At 38.8% G+C, this 27,317-nt stretch overlaps 1 protein-coding gene across 2 annotated transcripts in view; it reads left to right on the top strand.

Annotated features, from left to right (window-relative positions):
- CUL1 (cullin 1) overlaps positions 1–27,317 on the top strand; it is a 77,928-nt gene that overhangs the window by 45,319 nt on the left and 5,292 nt on the right. For both annotated transcript variants that reach the window (XM_090049980.1, XM_090049981.1), the window contains exons 5-19: positions 869–919; positions 1,335–1,425; positions 4,191–4,354; positions 10,297–10,459; positions 14,835–14,965; positions 17,218–17,325; positions 17,408–17,514; positions 18,756–18,804; positions 19,103–19,234; positions 20,229–20,346; positions 22,112–22,188; positions 23,075–23,206; positions 24,047–24,139; positions 26,791–26,838; positions 26,914–26,996. In XM_090049980.1, coding sequence (XP_089906106.1) covers positions 869–919; positions 1,335–1,425; positions 4,191–4,354; positions 10,297–10,459; positions 14,835–14,965; positions 17,218–17,325; positions 17,408–17,514; positions 18,756–18,804; positions 19,103–19,234; positions 20,229–20,346; positions 22,112–22,188; positions 23,075–23,206; positions 24,047–24,139; positions 26,791–26,838; positions 26,914–26,996 — 1,547 coding nt within the window. The remainder of the gene's footprint in view (positions 1–868; positions 920–1,334; positions 1,426–4,190; positions 4,355–10,296; positions 10,460–14,834; positions 14,966–17,217; positions 17,326–17,407; positions 17,515–18,755; positions 18,805–19,102; positions 19,235–20,228; positions 20,347–22,111; positions 22,189–23,074; positions 23,207–24,046; positions 24,140–26,790; positions 26,839–26,913; positions 26,997–27,317) is intronic.

Raw genomic sequence — 27,317 nt, 5'->3', positions numbered from 1 at the left:
TCTGAATCCCTTGATGGGCTTCCTATCTTCCACAGAAAAAAAAATCACTTGTGGAACTGTTTGTGACTTGACTTCAGTTAAACCATCTTCTTTCCTTTTCTTTTACATTCCCACCATGTACTGTATTGAGGCCAGTCATCTTTCTTGATTGCTTCTGCACTCTTCTGTCACCAGGTTATAAGTCCTTTTCTATTACAGTCCCTGTGTTTTAGCAAAAGCCCCTCTTAATAAACATGCTATGAGTATCTTTTTGCACCATATAACTTCTGAAAACTGACTGAGTGTCATGTCTTACCACAATAATATTATATTTGAATATTTTGAACTCCTGTATCCATATGTAAGTTTATCTAAAGTTGTTTCCTGAGTTGAGTTTTTTTTGTTTAGTATCTTATTGCTCCATAAAAATAACTTTGCATTGGATAGGAAATTAAGAGCAGTTTGAGAATATACTGTCTGTCTGAACATTAATCTCCTAACTACTGCTTTGATCAGTTCAATATGAACACCTATGTCAACATCTGAGCTTGTACAGGTAACTTGTGTTTAAGAGAAACTGGAAGAGTCAAGAATTTTTCAGAGTATGTGATGGATAATCATATCCTCCTCTTCTGGGATGGATAGAGGTTTAAGAAAAAACTCTATAATTCAAAGTTTTTTGTATTGCTATAAAAATTAAATGCAATGTTTCCTTGTTTCCAGCTTATTGTTAACAGAGGTTAGTACTTCACAACAGATAGCTTCTTAAACTTCAAATTATTTAGCATAATACAATATTTTAGTTTTCTGTAAATAATTGCCATGCACATATTATATAATCTTTTCTCCCATTTTTCCCCCCCACCCTTCTCTTTCCTCAATCCTATAGCTTGCCTTAGTGACCTGGAGGGACTGTTTGTTCAGGCCGTTAAATAAGCAAGTATGTATCTATGTTGTATTATATCTACTGTGTTCTTTTAGTTAGTTTTAAATCATCATTAGAAGCTAATTCAAAGTGAACTGCAAAACAGAAAAAAACAAAGCTTTTTTTCCTTCTGCTTCTGCTTTGTGATGGTAAAAGATAATCTTTTGGAATTTCCCCCTTTGTTTTTGTTTTTTTTTAACTTAAAAATATTAAGAACTTTAAGCCCTGTTTGCTAGGAAGACCCTCACTCATATCTTTGCGATGGCGATCTGAAATGACCTGTATGTTAAGGTTAGCATATTGACTTAAAACTCTCATAAGTGTTTGGATGGTTTTGAATGCAGTACATTCCTGATTAATTACTGTATTAGTTGACCCATAGCTGCTTTTATTGTATGTTTTGATTCCTTTTTAATCTATATTTTCAAAGGTAACAAATGCTGTGTTGAAATTGATTGAAAAAGAAAGAAATGGTGAAACCATCAACACCAGGCTCATCAGTGGAGTTGTACAATCCTATGGTAAATTTGTTTCCATTATGATTGACTAGTATCTTGGAAGAATCTCCTACCAGAGACAACCTTGCTACATTGATAATTTTGAAGAGAGAATTTTCCAGCAGATTAAATTTAACTCCACTTCCTTTTTTTTATACAAATAATTAGAAAGGCAATATTTTATTTAAAACTCCATGATTTAACCCAATAAACAGTACAGTTTTTATTTTTCATATGAGATGCAAAAACTGATACGTAGTACTAAATAATTATTCTGAAATTTAGTACTCATTATCAAGCAATTATTAGACAGCTGTTTTAGTTTAATAAAAATATCACGTTGTGGTGATGAGCTACTAGATAAACTTATATTTCTTCTATTTGCTTTAGAGTAGGAGGTATTATCTGCAGTTTAATTTAGAAATATACCTGTTTATTTATTCAGACAATCTGGAGGTTGTAAAAGGTAAGATGGAAGTTGGAATTTGAACTGACTCCTGTTCTACTGACCTCATGGAAATAGTGTTACATAGTTTCTGTAGTTTTGTTTTGCAAAGTAAGGACAGCTTAAAAATGAAATACAAGTGTTTTCTGTGCAAACCCATGTAGTTCAACATACAGTAAATCCAGGGTTTGGAAATAATAATTTAAATAAATTAAACATTAAATCTTTCTTCCTGCTAGACTAGTAGTAAATTACTGTGATAGCTGCCAAGAATATGCCAGAAGTTTTTCTAGGAATAATTCACTGTTCTAGGGTTAGTACAGACATGTACTAGTCTTCAAATCCTGGCTCTTAAAAGCTGTGGAATATTGGTTCCTTAACACATTCTTTTATTTCACAACTCCAGATTTTGGCATAATCATTTTTTTTCAGCCATTTTTCTTTTCAGGTTGGGGTAGCTGTTTCTGTAGTTCCCTCAATAGCTTGAAATGAAGCAGAATCATATAATCCTATAATGCTTCTTTTTGAAGCTCCTCTGGGAAGAACCACTTATTCCAGGGCATAACTTTTGTGTGTTTTTTGCATTTCAGTTTCATAATGTAAAATCATGCACAGTGGCATTGTGGGGGGATCCTGCTTTGTATAAATTTCTGGTAACTCTGCCATTTATTTTTATACATTAGGACAGGTTAAAGACATCTTGTCAACTGTGTTCTGATTTTTTACATAGAGTTGATTTTTTTTTTTTTTTTTCATGCTTCTGAACTTGGCAGAAGTTTGGGTTCAGAAACCACATTTCTAAGTAACATTTTATTTGCTAAGCAAAATGTATACCCCCTCTCAAAGAGGAGCAATTGGTTGATTGGAATACTTTCTGTTCCAAAGGTCAAGTTGTGAAAATGGATTGGGTTTTTAATTAGAGCTTTAAGCTTTGAAAAATTGTAGACTTAGAACCCAAGGAATCCATCTTTCTATCAAGATTCATCTATCCTTGGGAAAGTTGTTTTGATTCAAATTACATGTACAGTATAGAGTATTGATGAATTGGGGTATATTTCCATGCACTTTATATATTTGGAATGGTGCATTTCTGCGATTTTGTAATTAAGGACTCAACCAAATATTTTGCATCCATAATGTTTCATAGTTTCATAGTTGGTGGGGTTGGAAGGGACCTGAGCAGATCATCAAGTCTGACCCCCTGCCATGGCAGGAAAGAGTACTGGGGTCAAACGACTCCAAGAAAGTGTTCATTTAGCCTCCTCTTAAAGACCCCCAGGGTAGGAGCCAGCACCACTTTGCTTGGAAGTTGGTTCCAGATCCTAGCCGCCCTGACAGTGAAATAGCGCTTCTTGATATCTAGCCTGAATCTACCCTCTGCCTGCTTGTGACCGTTATTTCTAGTCACTCCTGGCAGTGCTTGGGGGAACAGAGACTCCCCCAATGCCTGCTGGTCCCCCCCCTGACTAGTTTGTAAATGGCCACTAGATTCCCCCTCAGCTTTCTCTTGTGTAGGCTAAATAGGTTCAGGTCCCTTAGCCTCTCCTCGTAGGGCCTGCCCTGCTGCCCCCTGATCATATGAGTGGCCCTCCTCTGGACCCTCTCCATGCTGTCCATATCCCTCTTGAAGTGTGCCCAGAACTGGAGGCAGTATTCCAACTGCAGCCTGACCAGTGCTGCATAGAGGGGGAGGATCACCTACTTGGACCTACTTGAGATGCATCTGTGGATGCATGACAAGGTATGGTTGGCCTTCCTGACTGCATCCCCACACTGCCGGCCCATGTTCATTTTGGCATCAGTAGTGATTCTAAGATCCTTTTCTGCCTCTGCACTGATGAGAAGGGAGTTCCCCAGCCTGTAGGTATAGTGCTGGTTGTTCCTCCCCAGGTGCATCACCTTGCACTTGTCAGTGTTGAAACCCATCCTGTTCTCATCCATCCACCCCTGCAACCTGTCTAGGTCTGATTACAGCCTATTCCTCCCTTCTAGCCTGCCTACATCCCCCCACATCTTAGTGTTGTCAGTGAATTTGAACATGGTGCTTTTTACCCCCTCGTCCAAGTCACCGATGAAGATGTTGAACAGCGTAGGCCCGAGGACCAAGCCCTGGGGGACCCCACTGCCCACATCCCTGCAGGTCAAAAATGACCCATCCACCACCACTCTCTGGGTGCAGCCCTCCAGCTAGTTAGCGACCTATTTGACTGTGTAGGTGTTGACACCACAGTCCCCTAGTTTTTTAATGAGAATGGGGTGAGAGACAGTGTCAAAGGCCTTCCTAAAGGATGTACAAAAGGCCATTTAATAGAAGGTAAATGAATTGTTATTTTGCTTTTTTTAGTGGAATTGGGTCTGAATGAAGATGATGCATTTGCAAAGGGGCCTACACTAACAGTCTATAAAGAATCCTTTGAATCTCAGTTTCTTGCTGATACAGAGAGATTTTATACAAGAGAAAGTACTGAATTCTTGCAACAGAACCCAGTCACAGAATATATGAAAAAGGTAAGCTATGATTTTAAGCTACTAATTCCATAGCTATTTACTGGATCCAGATGTCTGTTAGAAGTAATCAGTAACATAACTGATTGGTCTTTACTACCAAATGCTTAAAATGCTAATTATTTGAGTAAAGCAAAGGCAACTTGCTATGTTTCCATTGGAACTAGCCTGGTTTTATTCCTTTTGGATGCTATTACCTGGATTGAAAATGCTGAAATTCTCCTTTAAATGGGGAAGATTTAAAAAGAGGAAGTTTTATATATATTCATATATGCTAAAGAGATGTCATTTGCTGCCAAAAAGGTATGCTTTAGAATTACAAACTCAGTGGTTCAGCTTCTGTACAAGAAACTGGCTTTATACATGATGTGTACAGCAGGGCTTCTTATACCTTGCCTGTCAGTAAAAATTCTGTTTGAACTTTTGTTCTTTTTTTTTCCCCCCGAATGTGAAGAGATTTCAGTAGCTGTTTTCCTAGTGGCCCATCAGCATTGGTGTATGCTATCAGGACAGGGGACAGAAACTATGTTCAAACAAATCCATGGCTGTTCTATGGCTTTTGCTTTTGTTTTTTCAGCAGCTGATACCTGCCAAATGCACTCTCCCTCAGATATGTATTTTGCTAATCTTCAAGGGTACCAGTGTTCTCCTTAAGTTTTCTAAAAGCAGATTTAGCTGATATAGAATCAGTGTTAGGTTAATGCACCTTGGATCTGATGACGATGTTATGGTGTCATAGTTTGCTTCAAGGTGACTTAAGTTTGTGCAAGAGTGAGGAGGATTAAATTCTAGAGTTCCTAGGCGTATATCCAAACAAGAAGCGCATTCTAAAATCATAACTTTGCTCCTGATACCAATCTATCTTCACTAAAATTTGCCTGATGTTTTTAAGACTTTTTTTTTTCAAAGTAAAGTCCAAAAGACCACACTGACGGAAAACCCAACCAAAAGCCAACCCATCCTTTATGAAACTGAATTCTGTATAGGAATTGGTACACTAAATAACTGTAGTTTTGGCTGTTCATGATGCCTTATAATCCTACAAAATAACATGAATAAATAACAAATCAGATTAAAATTCCTGGATAGTTTATCCTGTTTTTCGTACAAGTTACTCTTGGGTCCCAGATAGGCATTTGAGAACAAGCTGGAAAAGACTGACAACTTCTAGCCTGGCTATTGAGTTAGCTTTATAGTATTTAAGGATAAACAAATCTTGTTTCTCCTATATAAGTGTTATTACATAGATTAGCAATACATTCCCCCACATTCTAGCCTGATTCTGCACCTCCTTCCCTTTTGATGAAAAACAATTTAATGAACACAGGAAAACATGCTCATATCCTTAGGAACTAAGGTTCCCTGTTTTGTCCAGGAGTATTTGTGCTCTTTCATTAACACCTGAAATGAGGTAATCCTGGTTCTTAATTTTAAACTGTATATCTTGCACAAAAAAAGCGAAATAATAAAATATAGTCTAGTATGGGTGGATTGCAATAGGTACTTAGTGGGCACATGTGCTTTAAAGCACATTAGCTTATTTTAATGTGCATTAATGCATCAGAAAAAAACTGTGCTCTTTAGCTAATGTTCAGTAAAGTAGGTTAATGCACATTTTTTTTAATACTGTACCTCACAGTGGAGGTACTAGATTTAATGTTCATTGTCAGTAATCATGCATAGGGGGTGCACCCCCCAAGAGCCCTGGTGTACTCCCTGACAGGCCATGTTCCCCGCTTAAGTGATGGGCAGGTGGGAGCGCTGGTGTCCACCCTGCAAGTGCTGGCTGAGGAGTTAGGGTGCCAGGTGAAGCACTGTGGCCACTTCCCAGTTGACATGATTGGCCTCAGGGGGACCCCCCCACCCAGTGGCCCATACATGTTACCTAAAGCAGATTAATGAACTTGTAGATGTGCCCAGCATCAGTCAGCGCTGGACCTGTCCTGACTTTTACTGTAGCTTTTGAATTAGCTATTCATGCTATTTCTATCTTGATTTCTTTCTTTCTTCTGAATGGCTTCCCCAAAACTTATGTAAGAATGGAGGGGGTGTTATGTACAGCACTGAGGAGTGAGGGAATCTCAGTAATTCACAGCTCATCCAAGCTGTTTCATTGCGGGACACCAAAATGCTGTCTGAAGGTCATTCAGCTATTTCAGGAACCGGGGATTGGCAGCAAACACAAAGAATATAACAGCCTCCTAGAGAATATTGGAAACCAAAATATAAGAAAGGGAAATGGGTTTTGTTCCAAAGATAATATTTTAAGGGTGGAGATGTAAATGTATGTCTTCCACGGACAGAGGAAGTTTTCAGCAAGAACATGCATGTCTATTAGGAATTGGTTTGAGCCTTGGACTCTCAGTGCTATAATTTGGTTATCGTCACTATTTTAAATTCTCCTCACAAAGGATAGTCTAACATAAAAATCAAAAGCCCTTTCTTAGCTGAGCTTGAGAAACCTCACCAACAAAACTTAAAAGGCTGCATATCTGGCCACCAGTCTAAATGGGATGGAAGTCTTCATGATGTATGCAGAATAAGGATGTGGCCCTACCTGAAAAACAAAAAAAAAAACATTTAGTGAGACTAGAATCTGGATCATCTATACAAATTTGTTCTCTGTTGTTTGATTTCTGCTCTGGCATAGTACCCCACAGTTTATCAAAACTAAGTAGCTGGGCTTAAATAACAGTGCCTGCTTTTTCAGGAGTTAAGGAAAGAGTAACCCTGATTTTAGCATCGGAGGAGGAAGTAAATTTTGTCATTTCTGGTTTGTAAGGCAGCAAGTGAGTTGGACAGAAAAGCTTCAAGGAAGGCTGCTACTGATTAAAGTTGTTTCCCCTTGTGAAGTGTGACCATGAAATATAATTTGTAATAGGCTGAAGTAGCTTTCATGCCTCAAATACCTGAAAGGCATTTGTAAAGCGGATGGAGATGGACTTTTTTCTGTGGCTGTAGGGAATGTAACTAGGAGCACTGGCCTCAAACTGCAGCAGAGGAAATTTTGGTTCGAAATTTAGAAGAATTTTGACTGAGGGCAGTCAGGCATTGGAGCAGGCTACCTGTAGAAGTTGTGGAGTCTTCATCTCTAGAAATTTTCAAGAGCAGGTTAGACACATAACTGAAATAGGCTAGTCAGGATTGATCCTACCCTGGTCAGGAAGCTTGGCTAGATGACCCTATGAGACTTCTTTTAGCAGTTCTTTCTTAGACTTTTGACAGTCTCCCACGGCATCCTCATTAACAAGCTGAGGAAACGAACTAGATGAAAATACTGTAAGGTGCATATGTAACTGGTTGGATCATTGTATTCAATGAGTAGTCCTCAGTGGCTCAATGTCTAGTTGGGAGAAGGTATCAAGTGAGGTTCCCCAGGGGTGTCTCCTAGATCTGGTATCTTGTTCATCATATTTATTAATGATTTGGATGATAGGATTAAGTGCACACTTAGCAAATTTGCTGGTGAAGTCAAGTTAGGTGGAATTGTGGGAATTCTGGAGGGTAGGGTTGTGATCCAGAATGACTTGGATAGAATGGATAAATGGTCTTCAGTCAAATCAGATGAGATTCAGTGAGGACAAATGCACTTGGGATTGAATAAATGCATACACAACTACTGACGTGTGAATGATCAGATAGGCTGTAGTCTTACAAAGAAGGACCTGGAGGGTTACAGTTGACCTTAAGATGAATATGAGCCAGCAGGATGCTCTTGTTGCAAATAAAACCAAAAAAACCACCCCAGCCCCCCACCAACATTATTCTGGATTGCATTAACAGCCATGTCATTTGCAAATCAGGGGAACAATTCATTCTCTCTAGTTGGCACTGGTGAGGTCTCATCTGGAGTACTGTGTCCAGTTCTGGGCCCTTGATTTCAAGAAGGACATGAACAGTGGTGTCGCTCCCTAGCTGGGGTGGCCGGAGTAGCCATGGAAAAGAAAATGGATTCCTAATGGAATTTCATCATACTAAAAATAACAGGAGTTTGGGGTTGATTTTTACTACTGAAACACTTCAAAGTACAATAAAAAATATTTTATCTTTTATTGTTTTGTATACATCTTTGATTTAAGCAGTCAATTTTCCTAGGTCTTTATGGGAAAACTGCTAGTGAGATCTTATTTAAAATAGAAAAATTGAATGGAAGAACACACAGACTTTCAGGGCACTTGAAAATATATAGTATCAGAAATTACTTTCAACTCATTTTTAGAATTTGAAGGATTTCAAGTTGACTGTCCTTAAATGTTTCTTGATACTTTACTTTCCTTATCAGGAAAGTGATGTGTACTAGAATCTCCCAAGCTGGAGAAATACAGGACTTGTCATGTCTGTTACTGTATTTCCTACACGTGTGCTTGTACCATATTTTTCAGTAGAACGTGCAAGAAAGCTTGCTATAGACAAATAGGAAATAACTGTCTATTAGGGGAAAAAATATGTTCCTGATAGTCACTAGTTAGAAATCAGTTTTTTTCCTTTTAAAGCATGTGTTCTCAAATTCTTGATGTTGTTTATAATCTTAACTGTTGTAACTCTGGAAAATCAATATCTGTGCACGTCATCAGTGATGATGAGCACATAACACTAATTATAGTAATAGATTTAGCACAGTACTAGTACAGTACCTAATTTGAAAGGTTCACTCTTAGAGATGCACTGATATATCAGTACCGTATCAGATCAGCACTGATAAAAGGAAATTAACATTATTGGCTTTTTTGGCTAGTATGGCTGATAATGTCACCAATAAATATAATATGCCTTCTGGCTGGGACCCCCGGACATCATGTGCATGTGCATGACCCATGATTGTGGGTCTTAGCGCTGGGGCTAATCTCAGAGCCCTTGGACCAGGATGGCAAAAAACCTTGTGTGCAGCATACATGGTGAAAGTTTTGCGGGGCAGTGAGGCTAAAGGTTCCAGATCTGGGAGAGGTTCCCTGATCCTGGGGTCCCCATGTGTTGGTGATGTCAGAGAACTTCTTGTACAGCCCTGCTGAACGTGTGGTTGTGTTGCTGTTTATGGCACAATTTACAAGTTGATTGCCTTCAGTGAAATGTCTGCCAGGGACCTATTATTGTCTTTGATGCTTAGTTCATGCTGCATGAAGTTGTCTGAATTCCCTCCCGTTTCCTCCCTCCACTTCTTTTATAGGAAGTGCAGCTAATCTGAAGGTTTAGGAGATGAATGGACTCTACCTTTCAAATGTTTCTCTTACAGATGAATCATTAAAAGAATTCTGGGATTTTGCTAACAACTAAGAAGAAATTGCTGGCTATATAAAGAAATTAATTTCTGCATTTGGACTTAACTGTTGTTTCCCTAGTGACAGTTAGGGTTTTGCCTTGGGAGGACTATGTACTTGTGTGGAATCCTGTGCATTAAGTTAAAGAAGTCTGACTAGGGTCATCTAGTCCAGCTCCCTGACCAGGTTAGGATCAACCCTGAGTAAACTATCCCAGACATGCATCTAACCTGATCTTGAAAATTTCTAGAGATGAAGACTCCACAATTTCTATAGGTAGCCTGCTCCAATGCTTGTGTGGGTCACATGATGATAGAACATTGGAAAGGGGTTTTTTTCTGCCTAATTATGAAAATTCAAATAATTTCACGTTGCTGGTGTTGGGTGGAGCAGGTTTCTCTGAAAAGTTCTCTGGTTTAGAAGCATAGTAAAAACATTTTTTGCTGACATTTTTCCATTTCAGTAGTAATTCTAAGATTTATTCTCAACCTAGATTTTTAATATTAAATATTTCATATATTCAAGGTGGTCACATTTAGAGTTCCCATAAGAACTACAGCTGCTGAATTCCATGTTTAAATGCACAAGTCCTTGATATAGAATCTGCTGTATGGTTTGTGAGTATCTCTCTTCTAGCACAGCTGCAGGACCTGTGTTCATTTATTTCAAATGTATTTGTTTGTCCTGTAGGCTGAAGCTCGTCTTCTGGAGGAACAACGTAGAGTTCAGGTATATCTCCATGAGAGTACACAGGATGAACTAGCACGAAAATGTGAGCAAGTACTTATTGAAAAACACTTGGAGATTTTCCACACAGAGTTTCAGAACTTACTGGATGCTGACAAAAATGAAGGTGAGCTGATGACATCAAAATTTCAGTTTTAGAGTTTGAAATGATGGCCCCTTTCATATCACTCACGTATATAATAATATTAACTGTGGTGTCTTTATTGATGGTTACCTCGATAGATGAAGTTGACAGTAAAAGAAGAGATGATAATAATAGCAAAGCCGTTTAGAATGTGACAAATGGATCATTAAAAAAAGCCATGCAATTTGATTGGTGGCTTCTAAAATACTAGTTGAAATTGTAGATTGATTACTTATCAAACCAAAGAAAAAGAAAAGAGGGAAAATGATTAAATGGCTGGGAGTACAAGAGTTTATTCAGTCAGTATGGTGTTCTTTTTGTTAATAGAATTGTTAATTGATGCAAATAGAATAAATATGGCTCTCAATAGATAATATTTTAAATTGGAGGATAGAAGGTAAGAAGAAAAGTTAAGGAATAGATGGCTAAAAAGAATGATTTCTTATGCATCTTGCTTTAAGTGAACCAGTAGGTCCAGTAAATGTCAGAATTTGAAAAGAGCCAGTCAGAGTTGGAAGCTAAACTAGTTTATGTGCATCTTGTCATCATAGAAGATTATGGAAGGCTGTGAGTTATAAACTGAGGTTAAATCTTGATAAGAAATGAAGATGGGGTACTCTGTCTGAAATAAGTGCTTCAAAAGGAAAGTGAGAGAAGTGGATAGATTATGTGATTAAAACTCCAGGATCAGGTGGCATTCACATGACAGCTGTGGAAGAAAGTTAAGAATTAAGCAGCCAAGCTAACATATAGAAATAATTATTAACAACAGTTACTGTAATGAAAGATTATCATGGCCAGCACCCTGCTTATTTTTTGCAAAAGTATCTAGACTTCTGGGTTTTTTTACATCACTGTCAGGATGGACAGCTGAGAAAAGCAGCAGCTGCAGCCAAGAAACCATTTTCAAATGGTGATCTTGCTAATATTGATAACCAGAAGAAATCTTTCAGTAAATGAGAGGAACAAGTCATGAGATTAGTAGGACAAAGGACTTAAAGAATCATATACATTATCACAGCTTCAAGGGTGAATGTATGTACATTTAAAATTACAAGCTAATGCTAATTAATCTAATTGATAGGTAATCTAGAAAAAAATATTTCCTGCTTAACTGAAGCAGTTTTAAAAAAACCTGAATATTGAAAAATAAAACAATAACTTCACAAAAGACTTCTGAAAATGTTTCTTTCCCAATCTGTGACACAGGTTTGTGCCTAATGAGATTCTCCAAGAGATTTTATTTTAAATATTACAAAACTTAGGGGGTCATGTGAGCCCTTTAATAATATGCCAGTGGTTCTCAATTAGACCCAAGGGCAGCCCTTGGAAAATTCCAGCTCCTGGTTTTTGCTTGTGTTTTGACTACAGAAAAAATAATAGAGCAGTTCTTCTGTTATAAAGATCTCAGACCACAACAGACCAGAATATTTTTAACACTATGGACTCTTACTTGAAATCGCTGGGTTTATCTTGTGATTCATATTTGCACACTTAACCGTGCTAATACTGCGTGGCAACTTGCAGCACCCTTGAAGGGATTTTAAGGTACCCCAATGTGCTACGGCACCCTAAGAAGCGCTGTGATATGCACTCATGCTGTGTGTATGGTGATAAATTTCATTTCTTAAATGTATGAAATACGCATTTTTACCCAACTCGCCTACTGTATACATTAAGTTTACTTTAGCTGAGGTTAGTTCTCTGCTTTCAGAACGCTGAGCAACTTTCAGGTAGCCATCATTTTTAAAGGGCTTTCTTTCCTGTTTGTGGTTCTGCTTGCACAGCTAACAGCAATTATTCCTTAGCCATTTTAAGGCCCAGAATCTTGTGAGTTGTCATTGCTAGAAACAGCTGCATTTAACTCATTGACTGAGAATTTAGCTTTAATGGTATAAATCAGTGGTTTTCAACCTGTGGTCCACAGACCCTTGGGGGACTGCAGGCTACAGGGTCTGCAAAAGACGACTACAAGCAATCAAAAGTATGTGAGTGCCCACATTTATAATTCAAAGGGGTCTGGACCTCCATGCAAAATTTTTTAGGGGTCCACAAATGAGAAAAGGTTGAAAACTACTACTGCAGATCATTTATACTTAGCCCAATTGAGTCTCAAGGCATCGGACTCTAAACTCCTAACATGCTGAAGTAAGTTGCTATCAATCATGTACTCATAGCAATGAAATCTTTATAGTTCATCAGCTAGGCGGTCTGCCTTTGTTTGGGCCTCCACCTTTGGGCCTCCCATGTAAGGGGTGCTGTATTTCCAGCCACTCCCTTTTGCTGTGTTGTATAAATGGCTAAATCTACTGTGCAAGTAGCAATACAGGATATAGTGTGTCTTCATCACCTGTGCATATCAGGACGTTTTATTGCAGGAAGTAATTATCTTCATTGGGTACAGGCTGTAAGGTGATTTAAAGGGAGAGGCTTCTGTAAATCCACAAAGGCTCCAGCAAGCATGTAGCCCTGTGTTTCCAATTATAGGCAGCCTGACTCAGCCATTCACATCTCATCATTTGTGGAAGAAGGCTAGCAACAGCTCAGACTATTTCCTCGCATGGTATTACAGCTCGTCTTCCAAAGATTTTGCCTGGATCTTGAAGCAGTGAGGGATATTCTTTGTTTGTGTTCCTGTAAATGAATGGAGTTGGGCAGTAGAAGAACCAGAAAATGTGGTGTTTGATTGTGTTTGATACGTGTGAAAGATTAAGGTTTGCCAAAGTGATAAGGAACTGGAAAGAGATGAGGTGGAAATGGCTGGATGTCTTTCATATTGGTGTCATTGCTGTTCCACATAGGTCTAAAGGCTCCACCTTTTTTGTGCTTTCTGCAGTACTGCTTCCTACCCCCAAATACTTATCATATTTATCCATTTTATTTAATGTAGTGGGTAATACATTTTTCGTGGGTCCTACAGGAAAGGCCCACACTGCTGAATCGGAGAATGCATCTGCAAAGTGTAGCATTATCATTGAGTTGCCTGCCATTGAACCTACTAATGAATGCTAATTTGGTTCTATCGTTACCATTAAACTTATTTGTCTAGTCCAGTGATTCTTAACCAGGGTACAGCAGGTTGTCATACAATATTGGCACTTTTAGGAGTGCAAAAACCTACATGTGATGATTCGCATGATAAATCCAGTTTTCTACAGGCAAAAACATTGTGGCCTGTTGTCTCAGTTCTTTCCAACAGCACACTTGCGAAAACAAGCGAAAGCTAAGAGCTGGCATTTTCTAAGGGGTCCAAGTCAGTAAGACCAAGATTTCCAGATATGACTAGTGTTTAGGTGTGCTTTGATCTTGGGTGTCCAATTTGAAGACCCAGTTTTAAAGGGCCTGATTTTCAGAAGGTGGTCACCCCTGCCCTTTGAAAATTGGGTTCCTTCAAGCTGGACATTCGCTAGTGGTTTGTGGAAAGTCTTGATGAAAAATTATTGTTTTTTGTTCATTTTGTTTTTTGTCAGGTGTTTAATAGACTAAGTTAGGTCCAAAGATGACCGTTCTATATTAAGGGCCTGAGTTTTGTAATGCTGCTCTTGATGATTGTTCTTTTAGTAGCCTTTAAAAAAAATATATAAAAGTCACTACAGCTTATTAGTCTTTTCAAGTTTTGTTTTTCTTTTCTTTTCAAAGGCAGTAGAACGTTTCAGTGGCAAATTTTTCAGAGGACTCTATTTGTCTGCACTTGGGAGGGGGGTTTGTCTCTGATTCCCCTTGGTTGTGTTACCCCTGTTGGTCTTCCATCAAGGGGGGGAAAGGAAGGGGAGGAAGGCTTCAGGCAGTGACTAGAGAGTTAAGTACTGTATGTACCAGGTTGACCTGATCTGAGCAGGCCTATATAGTACAGTATGTAAAAGGGTGGCCAGATGGAGCCCACGGTTCCATTCAGATTCACCAGCATTAAGGATGTGAGCAATGTTTATCAGATAATGGTTTGACTGGGTATTAAAATCAGCACTTTTCTTTCCCAAGTATAAAGCTGTGGGACCTATAATACCTTTTCTCAAATGTGTGCCTTTATGAAGAAATCAAGGGGGAAGGAAGGGAGGTGTGTAACTTTTGTATTGCCTTGGTCCATGAGATTTGTATATTAGTGTATTAAAGTAAATTGCAGCTGAATACTTAATTTTTTTTTTTAGCTAGTATTTGTCCTTCAATTCAGTGCTAGTCCTTTTTGTTTTTGTCTGGATTTTAGTTGTAAATGGTTTGACTTGCTAATAATAATACTTGTAAGTACATGCATGTTGATGGATATTAGACCTTTTCTTTGGTAATAATGCAAAAGAGAAATTGGGGTGAAGAGAAACTACAGTTGATACAAGTGAGAGAGATGGGCTTCCTTTTCTTCCAGACTTGGGACGCATGTATAACCTTGTATCTCGGATCCAGGATGGCCTTGGAGAGCTGAAAAAACTCTTGGAAACACACATTCATAATCAGGGTCTAGCTGCAATTGAGAAATGTGGAGAGGCTGCTCTAAATGCAAGTATCTCTTCAACAATAATTTTGTATCTGTCTGCTAAGGGTTCACACTGTAGAAGACCAAAGCCTCTGGTAATCATACACGTGTATGTATTTCCCCCAACTACAGCTCTTGGGGACAAAGTGGTTCTCAAACGTTCACAGAAATCTGAAAATAAAATAGCTGCAGCACAACTATAATGCTGCTTTTGTTGGCCAGATGTGCTTGGAAGAACCCTCCCAAAGAATCCGTGTTCAACTCTGCCTTCTCAAAATACATTTAAAGATTTACCACTTCAAACAGCAGTTTTATTTTGTGACCACATGTCTTTATACTATATTTTAAATACTTGAATGTGTTGGTGTAGAAGGAAAGATGGGGAGAATAGGGTATCCTTCTTCATCAACAGAAAAGGCTGAGCTCTGACTTGAGAAGTAGAATTGTATCTGATTTTTTTTTTCAAAAAGACCCATAACAGCTTCAGCCCCTGGGCACTGGAAGCTTGCTCTCACTATGGAAGTGCTCTGATTAAACAAGTATGTTTTATAAGGAATTAAATAGGTACGTTTCAAAGTTAAGTGGTCAAGTGAGAGTAATATTGAAACAGGCAAGGAAAATTGTAAACTGCAGAGTTTGAGAGGCTAATATTTACGTAGTGCACTAACTGTATACGTAGTGCTTTCCAAAAACAAAGCTTGTATATTTAGCCAGCCGTAAGAGAAATCTGTTGAGAGAAGATTATGTGCACCGTTAAGAATCAATGATAGGCAAAGGAAGGAATAGAAAAAGAGGGAGTATTTGCAGTCTCGTGTAAACAAGTGTTACGAAGGAGGACTGGAGACAGGAAGCAGAAGAGGTAAGGAAGGGAGCAACAAGACTTTGAAGAGAATGCAGTTCATAATACGTGCATACAGTTTGCAGTGTATTAAACTTGAGAATAAGGTAGGTCAGAAAAGGGTAGATAGCACTAAAGGGGTCAAGTTGTCAAGAGGCAAGGGGCACAAGGTGAATTAAGCTATTTGGAGAAGGTGTGGAGGAGAGAGGAGGAATGGTAAGTCAAGAAAAAAGGTTAAGGTACAGGGCACAAGATAAGCGGGCCAGGCCTCCTGTAAATTTTAGGAAATTACATGGCCTCTTAGTTAGGTGATTGGCATTCAAGTTGAACTTGCCATATAATTGTACTTCCAGATGTAGACATGTATATTTAGAGATATGTAAATCAGCAGATATTTCCAGCATTTTTGATCGTACCTAATATTCTTATTAGCTGTGAATAATGTGAAAGTTCCTAGAAAGAGAGATAAAATTAAACAGGTCTGGCCTGCTGTCGAGAGGATTTGTGACATTAGTATGTACCCCCTAGCCTTTGCCAACACCCAGACCTTCTCAGCACTACCCTATTTCTTGGTTCCAAAACACACTTCTTGGTCTTTCTCTGCTACCACTCTCCCTTCACAGATTTCTTGCATCTCTCATGTTGATTTCCACTAAAAAAACATCCTTGCTACTTACCTGAAAATGCTTCTCCCTCCCTTTCTTAAACACCTATTCTTCATACTTTATATGTACTTTCTGACATGAAACAACTTAATTATGGGGTGTTAAACTCACACTGCCCCTGATCTCCTTCCGCAGACTGGATCCAAACCATGAGGTTCCTTGTGGGCTGTCCCCAGATGTGGCAGCAGCCATGGGGGTTAATACCACTGTCACTTGCTGCCTGCTGCCAGTGGGTCCCCACCTCCTAATTTTTGGCCTCTTGTTACAAGCCCCATGAGCTGAATGCAGTCTGTAGCCCAAAAGGTTGACATCCCTGACTTGTTATCTTACTGAAATGCTTGCCCCCCCCCCCAAATTCTAATAGTCTAGATGTTGATCTTGAATGCATTTAAAATCCTTTTCATTCAAGGAAACTTGACATGTTCAGATTGCTACTTTGGTTGTCTTTGTGGGAATTCTGAATGATAGTTTGCCTCTTGGGAAGAGTGTTTACTATTAGTAATAGTATAAATAATAGTATTTACTATTACAGCAATAGTACTAGAGATCTAATTGCAAAGTAGTACCAGTTTTTGACTGGTATCTGCTTTTTCTTTTGCTGGAATGCCCAGAGATGTTTAGAATGTTTCCTTATTTTAAAATACATCTTTATTAATTTAATTTTCACTCTGTAAATCTTCTTTAAAGAAGAGTAGCATAGCTCCATGTTGGAGACAGGAGGAAGAGCAGGTTAATGCGTTTTATTGCAAGCAACAAGCTGTTTTTCTTTTAGGATCCAAAAATGTATGTACAGACAGTGTTGGATGTCCATAAGAAATATAATGCTCTAGTGATGTCTGCATTCAATAATGATGCCGGTTTTGTTGCTGCGCTTGATAAAGTAAGTATAATTAGCATCTGTGGTAACAATTCCATCTCATTGTCTAAGGAGGTTTTAAGTTTCACTTTTCTGTGATTTGCAGGCTTGTGGTCGGTTTATAAATAATAATGCAGTAACAAAAATGGCCCAGTCATCCAGTAAATCCCCAGAGCTGCTGGCACGTTATTGTGACTCTTTGCTAAAGAAAAGGTATGTTTGTTATTCACAGTTAGACTTTTTTTTGCAGGTTGCTTGTACAGAAATCATCATTGTGAAGTAAAACTATGCAGCCTTACAAAAGTGTATTTCATTCTTAAAGCTATAACACGATTTGAAGCAAGCAAGAAAGTACTATATAGTTAAGTGCCCAAAAGCTCTACAGAACTTGAATTGGAACACTTCAAATTTTATTTTTAGTTCGCTAAAAAACATTTCTTTCTTTGTTTTTTCACATTTACAATGCAGATTCACTATCTTGGAAAGGTTAATAATTCAAGTTTTTTTCCAAATCAGAGAACAAAGAAGTATTTTTGCTTTTTGTTAATATTCTTGTCTCATCTTTTCTTTTTTTATTGTTCCTTCCTTCTCAGTGGAAACCAAACAAGTCAAAAAACCTGTCCTGAACTCTTGTTGTTCCCACCCAACATCCCACTCAGTACTTGCCATCAAGTTATTTAGCCACCTGTGAAATGAGTTGATAAAGTTTCTGGTGTACTGGTAATGATATTGGAAGTGATGGGCAACCTTTATTATCTCTGTCTTCAAAGAGGCCAAGATTTTATCACAGCCTCTGGTTTTCACTGGATGGTAAAGTGGTTTTGTCTTCAAGCCCAGAGTATGAACCTAGCCTATGAGTATTTATTTGCTCTAGTTTTAGTGTTGAGATAAACTTGATGGGAAGATGATGTAGGGGGGAAAACATTGTTTTGTTCTTAGCTTTTAAGTTTCAAGATTCGTCTGTGTAACTCTTTCAACTGTGCGACTACAGGTATAAGAACAGCCTCTTAGAATACATAAACTTAAGACTATTAAGGAAAGACTATAGTGAGTACCTGGAAAAAAAGTTTATAGTTGTATGTGGCTGTTTCTTTCCTATTGTGGGGGTCCTACACAGAGGTCTCTTGTGCTCTCCTTAGTACAGAGAGTTTCAGGTTAAAAAATCTACTGCTTGCATTCAGTGCCTCAGTCAGTGTAATTGAGAGAATGATGCACATTGCATTACACTGCATCTTTAATGAGAGGATGGGGCAATACTGTTTTTCCCCTCTGTGAAGAATCTCTGATAGGTTACAACTCTGAAATGAAAACAGATTTTTGAGCCAGTCTTTGCTTACCCCCCTCCCCCCCCCAGTGCTTGCCATATCATGAGTCTAGAATACAAATGGGATTTATAATTTAAGAATCATAAGCTTGTTCAAATAACATAAAACAATGCACTTGTTTGATTACAGCTCTAAAAATCCAGAAGAAGCAGAACTAGAAGATACACTTAATCAAGTGGTAAGATTCTTAAATAAACAGCTTTCTTTTGTACAAACATTTAACCACCATAGACAACATCAGATTATCTCAGACTATTGTGGAACATACAAAAAAATCCATATATTTCAGAGTGTTTCTTTTTTATTTAAGACTTTAGCTTTTATTAACATTCTTAATCTGCCAAATACCTTGGTCTGAAAAACATATTTCTTATGTCAATAACTTGATACTTCCTGTGAAATAAATGTTGGACTTCTGTATAAGTATGAACTTTTAGGTATTTTCCTCTAATCGGAAGGTGTTTTGGCTTCTCCAGATGGTTGTCTTCAAATACATTGAAGACAAAGACGTGTTTCAAAAGTTCTATGCTAAAATGCTTGCAAAGAGACTTGTACACCAGAACAGTGCCAGTGATGATGCCGAGGCAAGCATGATCTCTAAACTGAAGGTAAGACTTTCAGCCCTAATTACTTCACTCTACACTTCCCAAATTATAATCTCTTAACACTGGCTAGGAAGGTATTGGAGCATGCTGTGAAATTTTATGCAGGTTTTATTTAAACATCTGGTATGGAAATCAAGCTGGATTGTCTGCTGCTTTTAATCCATGAGAGGTCGTAGTCAATGTATTTGGCTGGTTAAATAAAAACTTAAAGTGGTCTTCCTGTCCAAATAAACAACTGTAATATTAGCTCCCCAGTTTACCACATAGTGTATCATCCCCCTTATCCATCATTGACACTTGAGCCAAGTAAAATCCCAGGAGAGAGAGATTCATAATTTGCATCATCGTGCTTCTGCTTAGAGCAACCATGATGAAATCTTATTTCTGTACAGCTTTTTTTTGAAGGAAAAGTAAATTATTGGTATCCATAACTTTCCATTCTCATCATTGTAGTTTAAAGGGTTGGCACGTAGGCTTTTGTGCTGGGGGGGCTATTACATTCCTGGCAGCGGCCACATCTATATGAGATGCTGCTGCGCGGTTATTACTGCACATTTATTTAGTGCTTGTATAAACACTGAAGTACAAAATAAATGTGCAGTACCCGCGTTACTGTGCGGTATAGTGCCAGCAAACACCTTTTTTGTCACCCTGCTGCACAGTAGCGTTGCGTCATGGTTTTTGCCACATGATGCTACTGCACAGTAGCATCAGGCTACTGCGCAGTCAGCATCTTGTGTAGAAGTGGCCAGTGTTCTGTAAGCTTTCATTTTACTTCGTAATACTTTTGTCCCTACACTTTTGGTGGCAGCACAGCTCTGAAAAACACTACACAAGATCAGTACTTCAAGCTGATTTTTCACAGGGGGGAACTGGATGTTATAAATTTCTTAAGAAAATTGAAACGTACTAGAGAATCCTGTATTTCTTGCTAAGTTTATTGTCGTGATGTTGAAATGCATGGCCCGGTAGGCAAAGCTGTGCTTTTTCATTACAGCAAGCTTGTGGCTTTGAGTACACCTCCAAACTTCAGAGGATGTTCCAAGATATTGGTGTAAGCAAGGATTTGAATGAGCAATTTAAAAAGCACCTGACCAATTCAGAACCATTAGACCGTAAGTATTTAACCTAATATCCTTATTTTGGAAGCTGAGTTACTGTTGAATAGCCAAACTGCTGCTTCATTCTGAATATGTGAGGAAATGGCTGTTTCATGAGGGAAATTTTTTGGTTTGTATAACATTGAAAACTGGAATGATTAAATCTTGAGCTTAGACTTCAAATGCAGCTTTTGGGTCTGGCTCACATGTTCCAGCTGCACCATAAGCCTGTTGCTATAAGCAGACTCTTTTGTTTTATCGCTCACAGTTGGGGTAGCTATTAAATTAAGTAGAATCCTGTCTTTGCCTCCTTTGTTATGATAGAGGAGATGCGTGTTTATTACTTGTTCTTGCCTTTAATTAAAATCTTGGCTTGTGTAGGAATAGTACTGAAAAGGGCAGGGTTTTTTTGCTCAGTAGATAGCCAGATTGATTTCAGCTACAAAGATCTTTTTCACTTCTGTTCCTTATTGAAATGGAATCCCTGTACATGGGAGTAATTGCTTGATATACAATGAACTACATTACTGTGTGCCACTTTCACATCGTATTTAACTACTGTTATAATATAAATGTACTGACTTTCCCCAAGTTGCCTCAGTACACTTTTGGGAAGGCCTTTAATTAAATAATTGTACACAATTTTTTTTTGTTTTAAGTCCTGTGTTTTCTCTTTTTAGAATATTAGGAGAGCCTACAAGAAAACCTACACAATTCATACCTTAAGCTATGAATTAACTGTTTGGACTCAGGGAAGAGACTTTGGAGTTATTGCAGATAGTTCTCTAAAAGCCAGTAAAATGTTGGGCATCATTCAAAAGGGAATTGAAAACAAAGTGGAAAACATCATCCTGCCACTATATAAAATCCATGGTGCACCTACACCTTGAACACTACAGTTTTGGTTTCTACTTCTTAAAAAGGATTTAGCTAAATTAGAAAGGGTACAGAGGAGGGTAGCCAAGGTGATCAGGGGTATTGGAGCAGCTGCAATGCAAGGAGAGATCGAAAGTCTTAGGACTTTGGTTTGGAAAAGAGAAGGCTGAAGGGGGAATATGACAGATGTCTAGTAAATTCCTGAAACGTATGGACAAAATACATAGGGGAACCGTTATTCACCGAGTCCCAGAATACTACGCTAGGGATGACCCCACCTGAAATTAGTAGAAGATGAGTATTAGAGAAGAAAGAGAGAGAACTTCTGTATGCAACATGTAGTTAACTTGTGGAGCTCTCTGTCACAGGAGGTTGTGGAGGCAGATAGGATAGCCAGATTTAAAAAGGATTAGATAAAATTGTGACTGATGGGTCCAGTAATAACTATTACATAAACAGTCTGGTATCCCTAAAAATTTATGGTGGTGGATGCTAAGGGATGGATCGTTCAAGGCATGCCCTGTTCATATTCTCTCCCTTTAAAGAATCTACTATTGTCACTGCTGGCGATGGGACGCTGAGCTAGATGGACCATTCTCATCTGACCCAGTATGGATCACTCCTGATAGGAAACTCAGAATTCATCTTTACAATAAGTCTAAATCTGACACTGTTCAACCTCATCTTTATCTTGTAGGGAGTCTTTAATTTTAACCAAATGCTCTATACAGTGTAATGCTCATTCTCTTTTGTTGTTAAAGTTAATGCTGTATCATTTTGAGTAGTACAGAGCCCTTTCCAGTTTGGGAAGGCCTCTCCCATGCTACACATGTGACAAGACTGTAGTACAGTAGAGAAGACGGCTGAAGAGCCTGTTAATCTATGTGCATTTCTTTTTTTTCAGTGGATTTCAGCATACAGGTTTTGAGTTCTGGTTCATGGCCTTTTCAGCAGTCCTGCACATTTGCTCTTCCTTCTGAGGTGAGGTGATAAACATATTTGCCTTTTAAACGAAAGTTTCCATTTACATAGAAAGCTCTTCATTTTGTTCAATATGACCAAAAATGAATTCCAGTCAAGTATTTCCTGCCATAAAATGTCAGTATTTGAAACCTTTCCCTTGTCTTAAAATGTCCTATAAACAAGTACAATAAAGAGAAAATTGGTGTGAACTTTTTTCCTCCTTTATGACGTATAAAAAAAGTTCTGCAAGATTGGGTTTTTTTTATTATTTTATAAATAGGTAATATCAAGTCTTGTCTTCCTTCCTGCAGAACATCCTGAAGGGGGGGCAGGGATAAGATGCGTAACTTTTGTGCCCTGTTGAAGGGGCAATAATGCTAATGAATCTTTAATCAAGATACACTTTTCTCCAGAGTGTTTAGTAGTCACTGAAATAGAATAGATATTAGCTTTTTAAAAGTTGTCTTTTCATTAAGAATAGGTTTACCCCTCTTAATCACTCCAGATCTCTAACAACTATTGAGATGACATTATCACTAGATGTCTAGTAGTAACTGTTCCTCAGCCTAGTCAAGAGAGGATGAAAGAGGATAGAAGTAAATTACCATTCTTGCCTTAACACATCGAATGCTTACAAGAAAGAAGGTTATATTGTCCTGTCTCCTCCACCTTCCTTCTCTCCGCCCCTCCCTTTGCAGATGACATTTGAAAACGAAATTATCACAAAAGAAAACTTCTTATGCGATTTGTTTCCTATCTATGCCTCCGGGAAAGCATGTTACTGCAGATAATCTAAATTGTTCCACAAGCTGTAAATTTTAGCAGTCTCTTTATAATGGAAATACAATAACAACATTTACTTTTGGGTGTCTTTGTTTTGATTTTTTTATTTTGTTTTAAACAGTTGGAACGTAGTTATCAGAGATTTACAGCTTTTTATGCCAGTCGTCATAGTGGAAGAAAATTAACTTGGTTGTATCAGCTATCCAAAGGGGAACTTGTTACCAACTGTTTCAAAAATAGATACACATTACAGGTGAGAACAACTTTTCATTAATGAAGGGATGTGATGATTATGAGGGAAAATAGTCCAAAGGCAAAGTTGGGGTGTCTTTGATGTGGGCTTCAGTTCTTTGTCTGCCACTCACTTCTGTTGCCTGGGCAAGTTGCTTAGCCTCACTTTGTCTCTTTCCCCATCTCTTAGATGGGGATTATAGCAGTTCTTTCCTTCAAAAGGACGTTGTGAAGATGTAGACCTTAAACAATGTGAGGTTCTGACTGTTTTGGTAATGGGGATGAAGAAGTGTAAAGAAATATTTTTGTAATGAGTTACTTTGAGCTATTGTGTGCAGAGAAACTGAATTTGGAAACTCCTAATATAAATTGTTTGCGCACAGATGACCCGTACAGTGAGACTGAAGAGACAAAGTTAGGGCTTGGCCTTTTTGAGATTCCTTGCGTTGATAAAAACCAAACCTGGCTGCTCCCTGGATTGAGAAAAGAAATAGGAAGTAACTATTTTGGGTTCAAAATTTTAAGGTCGCTAAAAAGTGGAAAGGAAAATCACTTTTTAAACTCTGCAAAATATTGATTTTTCCATTTGTGAAAAAAGGCATGGACACACTTGAGTTCAGCTACTATTCAGTTATGTAAAATGAAAAGTGGGCAGGCTATAAGCAGTACTCAAAACCTGGAATTTCCACCTGGAAAATGTGTCCATTTCTTTTTAGGACCTGTGTAGGACCTGAACTCTGGTGAAAAATCAGGTCTTCAAAAGTTTTTTACAATTGTTCTTTAAAAGCTCTCCAACGTGTACGGTTTTATTCACTTAGAATTTATGTTTGTCCTTTCCTTTCTCTTTTTGGGGATCTGGAAGGCATCAACATTCCAGATGGCAATCCTGCTGCAGTACAACACAGAAGATGCTTATACCGTACAACAACTGACGGACAGTACTCAGATCAAAATGGTAGTGTCTTGCTTACCCTTGTCTTATGTTACATGAGATTTGTATTACCATTACAGTGTAAAATCTTTGTCATGGGGTTCAGGGTGCTGGTATCATGGGACGAGGTGCACAAGGTTGGAACTGTTCAAAAGCAGTTTGGCTTTTTGGGTAAACTTTGCTTTCCAGCAGTCACAACTTCCTAAGTTTCATTTTGGTAGTTTCTGAAGAAACCTGAAGCTTGTATATGTGACCATTGATCCTTGGTTTAAGCCTTTAGATTTGCTCACTAAATCCTTCCTTTTCTGCAGCAATATATTGGTTTTCCACTATGGTTTGTTTGAAATTGCTGTTTATGAGAAGGGTTATTCCCTGTTTCCCTTTACTATTCTTTTCAGAGACTCTCCCATCTTCTATATATTTTAACAAAAACAAAACATGAAAGAACTGATAAATATGGATACATGGCTCATTTCATCTGCTTGGAAAAGAGGTTTCTTATTGTGTCCTCAAAATATGCGTCTTCCCCCTCAGCAGTTAGTAGGCACGTGCGTTTTTGCTAGTATGTTCTTATTGGGTCTGCAAGTGCATGTTGGGTGAAGTGATTCCTAGTCAGCAAACCGAGTTCTTAATAAGAAACTGCTCTCTTTTCTTTGCTGAGGATTTTCCTGTAGTACAGACATTCATTGCCAGCCACGCTGATGTAGCTGCACTTAGAGGCATAGCTAACTATTCCAGTGCCCTGGGCAGTGCTGGAGGGTGGGAAGGGGCAAGGTGAGGGAGGATGTGCTGAGTGCTGGAGAACAGGGGTGAAGGAGCAGATAGTTTTATCTGAGACAGTGGGGGCTCACAGGGAGGTGTACCTGACAGAGGGCTGAGGGCTTTGACTGCATGAAGCAGGAACAGAAATTCCCCCTTATCAGCCTCAGCCTTTCCCATTCCCCTTCCAAGCCCCTCCATGTGTGGGAGATGCCACTGCAGCAGGAGGAGGTCTGTCTGTAACCTGTCTACAAGAGTTAATCTGGCAGCTGCTGCTGAATTGTATACCTAATGATACTATAAAAACCTTAATTTAGTGTCTGAAGGAGCAGCTGTAAGAGGGTGAAGCCCAACACCTCCCCATGCAGTAGCAGTGTCTCCAACTAGGACTGCTCTCAGTCTGTGCTGTCAGAGCCTCGTGTCCCTATTTTGTTGCCCCTCTGCTCCTGTTTGGTCATCACCCAAGGCTTGGGTGGTTGGTCGTCCTAGTTATGGTACCATTTGTACCTAAGGAAAATCTTATGTTGTAAGCAGACAAAGCCACCATTTGCATTGATGAAATTTATGCTTCCATGAAACTCAAATAACTGTTGCAAGTATTAGCTTTGCATGTCCCGCTACAGTTACCACAAGGTTTGTCAGTGCAGTATAATGCATGCATGACAGTATTGTCCCCAGAACGCTTGGTTATCTTGGTGACCTGTGCATGGCACTGCATTGCACCATCTTGACAGGCCCTCAGTGGCTTTCCACCATTGGCTGTAGCCAAGGCAGATTCCCAGGCTAGATGTGGCCTGAGAAATACTGGATTTGGAAATCTGCTATGTTGCACTTTCTGAGAATTTTCATGCAAATGGGAAGTCAAAAGTCTGAGTAGCTATTTTCCTGGATGTCAGTACAGTTTTGTGGGGACAAGAGCTATTTTTTGAGGAACTTATTGGTCTGACATAGAATACGTTCAAACCAATGTGGAGTTTCAGTTTGTCTTTAACCTTCTATAGCAAGCTGTCTTTAATGCTTCCTGTATGCTTTGCAGTTGTCCTCAGGCTTTAGTTCTCACTGTCTGAAGCAGTGATTTTCAGCTAGGGTGCCGCAAGATCCTTTAAGGGCCTTGTGGAGTTTCACTCAGTATTAGCACTGTTAGCTGTTCAAACACCTAGACATGATTCACAGAATAAACCCAGAGATAACAAATAAAATTCCATTCAAATAAGAAAATATTCTGACCTGTTGTGGTCTTGCTGAGTTCTTTCCAGCAGAAGAATTGGTCTATTTTTCCATAGTCATAAAACAAGTGAAAGCTAAGACCTGGCATTTTCCATGGGGTGCCTTGAGTCTAACATGCTGAGAACCACTGAACTAAATCATCTGTGTTCTCTGTTTTTAAGGTTACCTTCCACAAAATCTGTTTTTCATAGTTATGAAATCTAAAATGAGAATCATTCCAGATATTTAATGTTTATATTAGGTGGGGGTTGAACTTCTGGGCTGGATCGGCAGGGCCGGCATCTCCAGCAGGTCTAGGAATGATGGCAGGATTCAATGCTATCTTTATGGGTCTGGGAGCAGCAGCGGGAGGTCCAGGGACGGCAGAGCCAAGTCATGGCAGCCTGGGCATGGTGGTTCAAGTGGCGACAGGCCAGAAGGTGAGTAGGGCTATGTAGCCCTCTTGCCACAGGTGGCCAAATCCAGCAGGATCCAGGGGCCCCCTGTGCTGTGGCAAGCTCTGCCTCTCCCTGGCCATTCCCCCAACTTCCAGTCGTCTAGCAGGATGGAGCAACTCTGTGCGCTGGATCTGGCCTGTGAGCGGCATCTTTGACACCCCTCACGAGAATCCCAGTTCTTCTGATGCTTGAGAAAAGAAATATATATATATTGTTAAGCTTGTATTGCTCAGTTTTTTCTGTTGCTTGTAGGATATCTTGGCACAAGTTCTACAGATCTTATTGAAGTCAAAATTATTGGTAAGTTTTCTCCATTGCATATTTAATTTATAGAAAAAGTTTAGTGAATATTTATTAATTCTTTGTTTCGTATAGGTTTTGGAAGATGAAAACGCCAATGTTGATGAGGTGGAGTTGAAGCCGGATACTTTAATAAAACTGTATCTTGGTTATAAAAAGTAAGAAAAATCTAGTAATATAAATCAGTTTTTGGGTGGTTGTGGGTTTTGTTGGTTGGTTGGTTTGTTTGGTTTTTGAAGCTCCTTCCACTTACTGTGTCATGCTTACAGTGGCTTAGAAACGTCCAAGTTCTTAAAACAAACTGGATTGCCCTTGCCATTCATGTTGGTCTCATGTCTTCAATTCATACTTTCATTCTGGCATGCACTAACATTTTCATTTCAGCTCACTCAGACTTTAATCAAATGGATATTTGTGACTTCTTCAATTCCTGATTTTTGTGTGCTGCTGCTGATTGTATCTGCCGTTTTCCCCCTCCT

The sequence above is a fragment of the Crocodylus siamensis genome, chromosome 5 (genome assembly GCF_052110815.1).
Source record: "Crocodylus siamensis isolate JL-2025a chromosome 5, ASM5211081v1, whole genome shotgun sequence".
Classification (NCBI taxonomy): Eukaryota; Metazoa; Chordata; order Crocodylia; family Crocodylidae; genus Crocodylus; species Crocodylus siamensis.
The sequence above is the reverse complement of the archived record's forward strand: the minus strand, read 5'-3'. Positions and strand labels throughout refer to the sequence as shown.